Below are 11361 nucleotides of genomic sequence, written 5' to 3'. Positions count from 1 at the left end.
TTACACTGTGACAATGAGAGTGCAGTGAAACTTGCTAAAAATCCAGTCTATCATGGGAAAACAAAGCACATTGGGATGAGGTATCACTTTGTCAGAGGACTGATCAGTGATGGTACGATGAACTTGAAGAATATCTCAGGTGCAAAGAATCCGGCAGACATGTTCACCAAGTCTGTGACGCTGGATAAGCTGAAGTTCTGTATGACTTCAGCTGGCCTTCAGGAATAATGTTGAGAAGGCAGGTGGCAACTAGGGGAGCTCAAGCTCGGTTGGTGTTTACAGAAGTTCAGAGGAGTGCAGGTGAACGTGTTTCGAAGCCTCCAAGTGGGAGATTGTTGGAATGTAGGCTTCGACCTTCTAAGTTAGACAAAAGGAAGGAGGCATAAAGTAAGGAGCCGGCCCTAGCCCAAAAGGAGCCGGCCCTAGTCTCTACCCTAGTTTCCTTGATTAAGAGATAACCCTAATTATGTTTGTCTATATATATTAATCTCATTGTACTTGTAAACATTGTAGCACCTAAATAAAGAAAAACCTAGTTGCCCCCGTGGACTAGCACGATCAATCTGATCGTGTGAACCACGTAAATTCTTGTGTTCTTCTCTTGTTTTTTGGGTTGTGCGTATTGCGTGTGTAACGTTTGACCTAACAGGTTGTTGGATTTGTTTTGATCAGTGGTGGAGCTACTAGACCCGCTAACAGCTCACCAAACACTAGAGCTGTTTGGTCTGGTTGGTATCTACCGAAGTTAAAGGAAAGGTTTCCTATGAAAGGTGATGATCAGGAACCACTCTCTGATACCATCTAGTAACCAAACGGAGTTGAGCCTAAAAGGCTTTTCATATATTTTCCTGTTGATTATAAAACACAAAGCAAGGCTATTTATACAAAAAGAAGGAGAATCCTTTCAACTAAAGAAAGGATAAGGAGAATCCTTTCAACTAAAGAAAAAGGATAGATTAATCTCTAAAAACAGAAAGGTGGAAATCAGGGATAACACCCTTAATTGACAGGATCCCCGAGATCTTTGATGCAATTATTGACAGCTCCAGGTAGCAACTTGCAAGGAAGAAGAAAATGTTGGAAATCTTATAGGCTACAGGGATGTGAGAATATCCTACAAAAAAAGTGATCCACCACTCCATGCATCATCCGTCAATTATAATGGAATTGATTTTAGAGCACCAGTTATGTAGAAGTAATAGATTCTTCCTAGAAGTTGAATTCCATACAACTGTGATTTACTACTTAATCAATTAAATAATGAACTTTTAGGGCATTCACAACAAACAGCTGCCACATGTAACCAAATATAGGAAAGAGGATACTACCAATGTCTTTATGTCAACCATCTTTCTTGAAATGGGCTATCTGTGTCTTGTTTTGTTCTCTTCAATTCTCATAGTTTCTTGTTAGGTTTTAGATTTCTAATATACTATTATATCCTATCCGCAGAAGCCTTTGTAGCCCTTAAGATAGCAGAAGCAAAGTTTTTGTCCATTTCAAAGTCTGGTATCTTGCCAGTTAAGCTGCAGCTGCTTCATGAGCGGGCTTTACATAGGTATGGTAATCTCTCTATGAATCTCCCCTATCTATCAAACTCCATTCTTTTCAGATGTCATTATATAAAAGATGGTAACTATCATGTAGGGGACATTTGAAACTAGCTCAACAAATATGTGATGAACTTGGAGTATTGGCTTCTTCTGTAGCTGGTGTAGACATGGAGCTCAAGACTGAAGCAAGTCTTCGTTGTGCTCGGACATTGCTTGCCGCTAATCAGTTTAGTCAGGTTATCTAATCTCTCCATTGTAGCTTTTTTTAGTATTAACAATTAAACTATCTCCATGAACAGGTGAATTGATTTTTCCATCCAAACCAATTTTGTCGTGCTTGGTCTTATTGTCTTTGCAAAACTATAGTAATTTGTTGCTCTAGTGGTAGACTGTTTGTAAAACAACACTAATACATATAATCGAGTATAGTCATCATGATTGTGCTTATTTGTATTCTCCCCCATTTTCTGCCATTACATTTCCATTTCATGTAAGATGTTACCTGAACTCCCTTATGTCGTTATATTATCAGGACCCATTTTTGTCATTCTCTTTTTGATGTTCGTATTATGCTTAAACCACACTTAAGTGGAAGGAGATGAAACGACTTTCTTTGGATGTATTTGGAGCTATCTAAATCAGCAAGTGGCTGGATTCTTTACAGGCAGTCGCAATGCTGAAACTTGTTTGTTGTCCAGATTTTAAAGCTTCTAAATTTCTGAGGTGATGTGAGACGATGAAGTACACTTGGAGTGAAGGTGTATTGACTCAATCTTGATGGTCTTTGGAGTTCCATATTTCTTCAACAACAGTTGGTCTAAATTCGAGGGAAATCTTTGGTATCATGTAATCTTCTAAGCAACCTTTTTCAAGTATCCTGAGCGCGAAAATGTTGATCATGGATTGTATCCGGTGATAAAGTGTTGATATTTAAGCATCGTGGCGATTGATATGCTCCATGTAGTCTAAAGGTTGCTTTTGTTGCATAGGCTAGTAAATTTGTGTTGTTACTTGTTGGGTTTATTTTTGTGCCTTAAGCATGGTTGCTAAAATTGGTTTAGGAGTACACCTCGAGGCGAGGCGGTCAAAAAACGTTCTTGAGTTTTGTGCCGGCTTGAGCTGCATATGAATTAAGTTCAGCTCTTCATTTGACACAGGAGTCCAGGGATTCATTATCGAGTCTAATGAAGGTGTGTCAAACAAAGGTGTTAGGTGCTCTTTGTGACCCTCCATCTATAGAACCAGTATGGGTGCACTTTTAAGATCAAATTGCCAACATTTTCGGACCTTACTTGGGTTTTAGATTAGTCTTATTTGTGACAAGTTGAGAATATAGTTATTCTCCAACTTGAGGAGTGTTAGAACATTAACTCTGGTTTCCTTTTCTTTTTTTGTTGTATTTAGTTTAGGTAGGGTTTCATCTATGTTGGTTCTTGGACCACCATTGTAGCAACAGTTTTTCTGTGGATGAAAGAAATGCTTTCCATAAAACCTTGTTTCTTCTCACTGGGCTAGCTTAATAACAATCATTCTTTTGCTCCTATTGCTCAGGTGGCAGATCCAGTCATTGTATTTGTCTAAAAATATGCACTAGTTACTTGTACGAGCTATTTGTTTTCCAAAAGGTGCTTCTTTGGTCCAAGATGATTCTCTAATGGAGTGGGAACACCATTAGATCAAAGGAAAAACATATTTCACTAAATTTCAGTTATTATATATACAATTACTCAATTACAAATGGGTGGTATGTATAAATATGCTTATACCCGGATAAGATGCAAAAGAAGACTTTTGTACTTAATCTATTATTTTTGAGTTAAGTAGTCTTGCATGTTAGGTTGGAAGTCTAACCATGTCAAAATGGTGGATCTCATGGTTTGGATATGTGCTTCTTCATCGGCCAAATAACACTCCAGCCTTTTGAACTGTGCAGGCAGCTTCTGTAGCACATTCTCTCTTCTGCAAATGTTACAAATTTAATCTGCATGTGGAGAATGCGACTGTTCTACTCTTGCTTGCTGAAATCCACAAGGTACGTTCTGTAATATTGTAATTTTGGAAGTCCCATGTATGTGTGTGTGTATATCCAAGAAAAGACCCAAACTTTTGTACCTAAATTTCTGAGCGATTTAAACTGCCAAGACCATAATCTTTATAAATGGTGGAAATAGGGTTTGCGCTACCCTCCTGAGTGCGCCCCCGTCGTACTGGTCACAACCATCACGGGGGAGGTACATTGAGGTGTCCTAAGGTAGGGTGGGTGGGGCTGGAATCTTTGTAAGTGTGTCAGTAGGTATGCCCTTTTTTATCCTCTGAGTTCTTATCTCTCAATTGATTGGCCCATTGATGGCATGTATATCATTTATTTTCTTTCGGTGATACTGTTACAACTATGGAACAATGTTCTATGACGATTTATCCTCTTTTGCGGATCATCCATCTTTTAACGTCATGTGAAATCGAACTTCTTAGTTAACTTATGTCGTAGTAAAAGCTTATCTTATTATCATTTTGCAGAGATCTGGGAATGCTGTTTTAGGAATTCCCTATGCTTTGGCAAGCCTATCCTTTTGCCAATCATTTAACTTGGATCTTCTCAGAGCCTCGGCTACTTTAACACTAGCCGAATTGTGGCTCTTGCTTGGATCAAGGCATGCAAAAAGGGCTTTGAACCTTATTCATGGTGCCTTTCCAATTATACTTGGTCAGGGTGGTCTCGAGCTTCAATCTCGGGCCTATATTGCAGAGGCAAAATGTTACTTATCAGACATGAGTATTTCAGGTACTCCATTCTATCAACTATTGCTAGTGATAAAGAGCCATTCATTTCTTTATCATATTTATATTCATATTCATCTTTATTTTCATTTAACATATATAGGGGTGAGACGGGGGGAGAACTGAAAAACCATGAAAAAACGGATGAAAAAATATATCAATATGGATGTCAAATTAAAGATAATAAAGGCTATGTTTGGCAAACTAGCTGATAAGCTAGCTAATGAACAAATCATGTTTGGCAAAAACTAGCTGTTAAGCATATAAAATGACCAAAAAGGGCATCTTGAAAAAAATTAGTCAATTACAAGATTTTGTAATATAATTAAAACAAACATTTAATAATGTAATATATTAATACAAATAGATAGTAAAGAAAAATTAAAATAATATAATATGTTTAATTAAAAGAATTTTAAATTGATTATTATATATTATAAGTTTTGGATTTGTTAAAACAAATTTTAGAAAAAAAATCTAAATTAATTTATGATTTTAAATAACCATTACATATAATATGAATAAAAATAAAATTCATCAATCTCTCATATGTTAATTAATTAGTAATTTTTCAAAAACCATGATTAATAATTAAATTAATTATTTTGTTAAAATCATTTAACATAATTTTATTATCTATGAAACAAAATAAGTATAACCTTAATTTTTATGTAACTTACATAAACATTATTGGAATTGTTAATATATCAACATGGATGTCAAATCAAAGATAATAAAGGCTATGTTTAGCAAACTAGCTGATGATAAGCTAGCTGATGGCTAATAAGTTAGTGGCTGATATGCTAGCTGATGAACAAAACATGTTTGCAAAAGCTAGTTGTTAAGCATGTAAAATGACCAAAAAGGGCATCTTGAAAAAAATTAGTCAATTACAAGATTTTATAATATAATTAAAACAAATATTCAATAATGTAATATATTAATACAAACAGTAAAGAAAAATTAAAATAATATAATATGTTAATGAAAAGAATTTTAAAATGATTATTATATATTATAAATTTTGGATTTGTGGCATATTGTTGATAGTGATATGTGTGCACCTTTGAGGCAGCCATGAAATGGGTTTGTAGCATTGTAATGTCTTGTGGGACAGCAAAAGTTCTTTTTGGGATCTGCTAGTAGCCACATATTCAAGCTTGACTTCTATCTCTTTTTCATGCATGTCTTAGAGGATGATATACACATTTCAAGAAACTCGTTGATGAACTAGAAATGGTTTTGCATCGAGTTTTGATCCTTAGAGGCCTTAGTTGAGGCTTAGGTGGTGGATCCTTAGAGGCCTTAGTTGAGGCTTAGGTGGTGGATGCCAATTTGGCAGAGGTTCTTGACAAGGATCCAATGACATGACCCGACAGAGGTACATGATTTATAGATAGGTTAGGTAAAGGCATGGGTAGAGGGCATTGAGGTTTCCTTGGGACTCTCTTCATTATTGTCACAAGCTTAACCAGATGAAATGGACATGCCTGGATTTGCAATGAGGCATGATATGTTGGCATGGTACATGCTGCTTTAATCTAGTTTAGTGAGGAAAGCAAAGATATTAATCATGTCTAACTTGTTGCAAATAAAGTCTATCTGTGCTTTTCTAAGACTTTGTTAGAATGTCTGCAAGCTGGTGCTCGGTTTTAATGCATAGTTGCATCGATGGAGGGCCTGTCTACGTTCCCGCTTCCCACAACACAATCTCTAATCAGATGACAGTCAACCTCATGTGTTTGGTCATCGAATGTAATATATGATTCATGGCTACATGGCATACCATCTTGTCAAGTTGTCTGTAATCACTCCAAAATCTTTTAGAAGTTCCCTTACCCATGTCCGCTTGATTGGGTGACAGTGTGTTGTTTTCTTGCTTTTTCAAGAAAAGTGATTGCCTCTCGACCAACACAAACACACAATTCAAGTGTAGTTGATCTGTAAATAGGACAGCCAACCCAATCGGCATTGAAGAAAGTAAACCAAGTATCATGCAATCTCCTTCACTAAATGCACCCACTCGGCAATGGCCCTATTTCGATTAAAGTTTTTCTAGGCCTATAGAAACCAAATGTTCATACCCACATATATAAAACCCAATGTTTTTACGAGGTTAGGAGGCATATCGAGGTAGACTATCATTTTAGTGAGAAGGTAGCTGTATTTCTTGTGAACTACCGACTGTGATACCAGTTTGGGTCCTCATGAGATCAACTTATTGACATCTTGACCAAGCTGCCTCACGAATCACATATTTGTCTTTTGTGTGACAAATTGGGAAATATAGACAACATATATGCTTCTCTGTGAGGGGAATGTTGTAGACAAAGAGTTATTCCTATCTTACAGCTTTACCATATTCATTTTTGGCTTTATTTTATATGTAACCTATATATTGTTGATGCAATTGTTAATTAATGAAATTACTCAAACTGGGCATAATCAAAATCAATCCAAATTTTTTTGGTATGAATCTATACAACTGTTCATACATGGGCTGTTTTGTTCATCCCCTGTTAGAAATTCCAACTAGATGTTTACACTAATTTTTTCACTGAAATTCGATTATATTTCTTGATATCTTGGAAGCCATTGTTCTCAATAGCATTTCTTTAGTTATCATATCCGTGTCTGACTTTCTTTTGACTTTTTAGTTTCTGAAGATCCTGATATTGTTCTTGATTCGTTGAGACAAGCTTGTGAAGGACTTGATGCTTTGGAGGTTAGTTGATTCCTGTTCTACCACTTACGACTATTGCTACTTTTGTGTTAGTTTGACTCGTTTCCAATAGGTGTTACTCTCTCAATCCCAAAAAAAAAATGCAACATTTGACTTGAGACATAGCGTAACAAAAATGTTTTTGCTCAAATGTCTATAATGCCGCTTAATATAAAGACAAAATGGCCGACACATGACCAAATTCTAAGTAATGAATGCTAATGGGGAAAAAGTATATTAGAATTAGAATTTATGAAAAACGAAATGTTGCATTATTTTTGGGACAACTAAAATTTTGATTATCGCATTTTTCAGTGAGTTGGAGGGAGTACTCGTGATCACGTCTTGAACTTAAGACAAGGAATGAAAATCTTTCCTTATTTATACTCCTTTCATCCGAAAAGAAATGTCCACAATGGATGTGCCACACAGTTTGAGTCGTGTACAGTTTTTAGTTAACCAAATGACAACTTTACCCTTAATTAATTATCTATCTTATCCACTCTTAAATATTGGTGAGTTACTTAAGAGTAGATTTAGAAATTTGGTTATCAATTTTTTAAGCTAGACACTTATTTTGGGGCAAACATAAATAGAAATATAAACACTTATTTTGGGATGGAGCAGTGGCGGATCCAGGAAATTAATAAGGTGGGGCACGTGATAAGTTAGTTTCTAATAATTCATGAAATTGATTAGACTATTCTCACAATTGTAAGTAGATGTGATATTTATAGTATAGAAGAATTGTTGTGAATCTATTCCATGGACTGGGGAGGAGTGAGTAGTTTAATAAAATGTCTGAAACACCCCTTAATCAGGACAAACAATGGAAAGTAGTATCGAATCGGAAACTTCTCAAAGAAAAGGAAAGATTGCAGTTCTTTGGGAGAACCCAAAATAAAGTCTTGCATTTTTTCAGGGACGGAAGGATTGGTTTTAATGCTTCGGATAATATTGTATCATCGGTTTTTTAAACGTCTATAAACATGGTACTTTTACTGTCCTACCCTGAAAGTGGACAACCTTGTCAATGTTGCTGGCTTGTACTCCCTCTATCCCAAAATAAGTGTTCAAATTTCTGTTTTAGTTTGTCCCAATATAAGTGTCCACTTTCAAAAGTAGGTGCCATATTTTCCAATTCTACCCTTAATTATGAGATGTATAAATTCATTACTCTCTATTTTTTTGAAGTATATAGTATTTATATACGGCAAATAGAACAAATAACTCACACCCTCCTCACCTTTGGTGAGGTTACTCTTAAAACCGTCCCTTTTTCATTGCAAACATTTATTTTGAGGAGTATTAAAGTTAACATTTACACCATCTTGTCACATTAAAAGGGTATACACCACCCTCTGAAGCGTCCCCCGCCGCCATCATGGGGATGAAAATTGTGGTGTCCGCATAGGAATGTGGATGGTGGCCGGATTACAAACCTTAGATGAAATTTTTCCCCAACTGTTTTGATTGCTGATCCCATTCCGATTATTTTTCAGTACCATGAATTGGCAGCAGAAGCATATTACTTGATGGCTGTTGTGCTTGACACGTCTGGGCAAATAGAACAAAGAGATGAAGCTGCATCTCGTTTCAAGCAACACATTATCGTGCTTGAAAATCCCGTAAAGCCAGAAGACCCTCTTCTTAACCTGTTGTAGCTCAACCAGTTAGGCCTTGGGTTTGATCCTCATTGGTCGGTCACCTGTTCAAGTGAACCCTGAAGGTTTTGCAGCTGTTTAACTTCAGGGTCCCAGAGACGTTGAGCTGTGCGTAAGTTGATCGAGATACACAGTTATCTACAAATATATATATATATATATATATATGTAACTAAATATTTTGCATGCCGGAAATTGTAAGTCTTGGGTTGGCCCTTGTGTTGTGCAGTATGCTTCTTTTAGAGATGCTTTGTGTCAATTTTGCTCCAAAAAACCTTTAAGATCAAAGCTTAGGGTTGTCTCTTACTTATAGAAGGCCTATGCCCTCAATTCAGCTGAGAATGTTTAGGTTAATATTTCAGTTAAAATGTTTATTAGATTTTAAGATTCTATGAATTGGACATATGAGCTAAATGGGTAGTTATATGGTACTGCTTATATAATTGAATTAAAGCATCTTTAACAGCTTCTTTAAATGAGGGGAAAAATAAATTTTAGAGTTTTTAAGTTTTCGCTTCTTGTGCTCCAATAGTTCTCAAGAGAAGAAATTTTCTACAATTTTCTATATTATTTTCAACACAAAACCTTTCCCAAGAAGAGAGTGAAATATTATCATTTTATTGAGTATTTTTTTTTAATAATATAAGTAATATTGGATTTTTATTTTAAAGAAATTGTGGAACAACTTTTTTCCCCTTTTTATTTTAGAGATGCTTTAATAAATTTGCTGTTCATTTTTCAGATGAAGTTATGCCATATATAATAATTATATGTAAAGGTGTGGTAAACTAGTCAAAGTTAGCTGATAGTTAATAAGTTAATTGATTATTGATAAATAAATTGTTAGTTGATTAAATAAATCACATTTGATAAAAAAAAAATGAAAAACCAATTAATAAACTAGATGAAAAATGTAAAATGATTAAATACAACAAGTTGAAAGTTTAATTAATTACAATCTTTTATTAATATAATCAATAATAAAAACAAATCCTTAATAATATAATATATTAAGTAATACAAAGAAAATAATAAAGAAAAATTAAATAATATAATATGTTATTTAAAAGAATTTTAAATTAATTATTATTACTAGAAGGGTATTTGCACAATGCAGCGAAATGAATCTTCATTTTAATATTTAGTTTTTAATTTTCGTCTTTATTGATATAATACGATTTTATGTGATTTTAAGCAAATGATAATGTTTTTATTTTGCATTAAATAAAAATTTGAAAAAAATAAATCGATATTAATATCAAATTAACTATTTAGTGGTTCTCTTTTTCTTGATGTAATTTCTTTAATTCAATTTTTTATTATAATTTAATTTAGATTTAATAACAAAGTAATTTATTTTTGTTTAATAATATGATTTTTTGTAAAGATAATAATTAAATATTCTGTTAGAACTCAATGATTATCTTAATTATATTTTAGATATTCTATACTTAAAATAGATGTTTATCTTGTATTTGATTATGTTTATCTGTAGTTAGTTACACGAATTTAAAAATGGAGCTTTAATAAGTTGTACTTATGCAAAATTACTTGTAATCTTGAATTTTAAGTAATATGCATCAATATACAGTACTTCATGCATAAAAAATAGTTTTTAAGAGCTTCTGTCAAATATTTTATAATATAGTATTGATTATATATTATGAATTTTTTTAAATATTTTTTTTAAATATACACTAATATATAAATTTAAATAATCATTATATATAATATGAGTACAAATAAAATTGATCAATCTCACTTATCCTAATTATTTAATAACTTTTCAAAAAATATATTTAATAATTAAATTAAATATTTTATTAAAATCAATTAATACAATTTTATTATCTATGAAACAAAATAAGTATAAGTTTAATTGTAACATAACTTACGTAAATAGTTTTGTAACAGTTTTTTGATAACTAAATATATTAAATAATAATAATAATAATATAAAAGTAATTAATATGATTAAGAATAGTTGTAATTAATTAATTACTAATATTAAAGTATAATCAAAATTAATAATAATTTTTAGAGAAAAGTCCAAAAAAACACAATAGACTTTATTGTTTGGAACGATTAAGTCCTTGGACAATTTTTTGGAACAAATAAATCATTGGATATTCTAGAACCTGCTAAATAAGTCATTGGACATTACAAATCTGTTAAATAAATCCTTGGACTTTCTAAAACATGTTAAATACATTTTATTAGTAGAAAAAGTCTGAAAAAACAATGGACTTTAATATTTTGAACGATCAAGTCCTTAAACATTTTTTGAACGAAAAAAGTACTTACATTTATAACAATATATATATATATAACAATATATATATATATATATAACAATATATATATATATATATCATTCTCATTACTCTTCACAAAACATACAAAAGTTGTATCCAAAGCATAATAATCAGCACACAAATTTTGGGCATAATTTTACCAAAAGTTAAACCAACATATATACCAAAAGTTTAACCAAAATATGTAACAAAAGTTGCGCCAAGAAAATAATAACAAATGCGCCAAATATACCAAAAGTTGGGCAAAAAAATACCAACAATTGTGCCAAATATACCAAAAGTTACGCCAAATATACCAAAGTAATGCCTAATCTATGTTAAGGTCATGG

The 11361-nt window shown here is 32.9% G+C and overlaps 1 protein-coding gene across 8 annotated transcripts in view; it reads left to right on the top strand.

The window, feature by feature from the left end:
• The window catches only part of LOC112518145 (anaphase-promoting complex subunit 5), a 53195-nt gene extending 44356 nt beyond the window's left edge, over window positions 1-8839 (top strand). For 3 of the 8 annotated variants that reach the window (XM_025125737.1, XM_025125736.1, XM_025125738.1), the window contains 6 exons: window positions 1453-1558; window positions 1648-1789; window positions 3487-3585; window positions 4071-4335; window positions 6989-7056; window positions 8556-8839. In XM_025125737.1, coding sequence (XP_024981505.1) covers window positions 1453-1558; window positions 1648-1789; window positions 3487-3585; window positions 4071-4335; window positions 6989-7056; window positions 8556-8717 — 842 coding nt within the window. In that variant the 3' untranslated portion in view covers window positions 8718-8839. Of the gene's footprint in view, window positions 1-1452; window positions 1559-1647; window positions 1790-2217; window positions 3173-3486; window positions 3586-4070; window positions 4336-6988; window positions 7057-8555 lie in introns of those variants that run through there. The other 5 variants (XM_025125739.1, XR_003069790.1, XR_003069791.1 and 2 more) reach the window with 5 other exon arrangements.
• The last annotated feature ends 2522 nt before the right edge of the window (window positions 8840-11361 follow it).

This window comes from Cynara cardunculus (assembly GCF_001531365.2).
Source record: "Cynara cardunculus var. scolymus isolate 2C chromosome LG 9, CcrdV1, whole genome shotgun sequence".
Taxonomy (NCBI): Eukaryota; Viridiplantae; Streptophyta; class Magnoliopsida; order Asterales; family Asteraceae; genus Cynara; species Cynara cardunculus.
The sequence above is the reverse complement of the archived record's forward strand: the minus strand, read 5'-3'. Positions and strand labels throughout refer to the sequence as shown.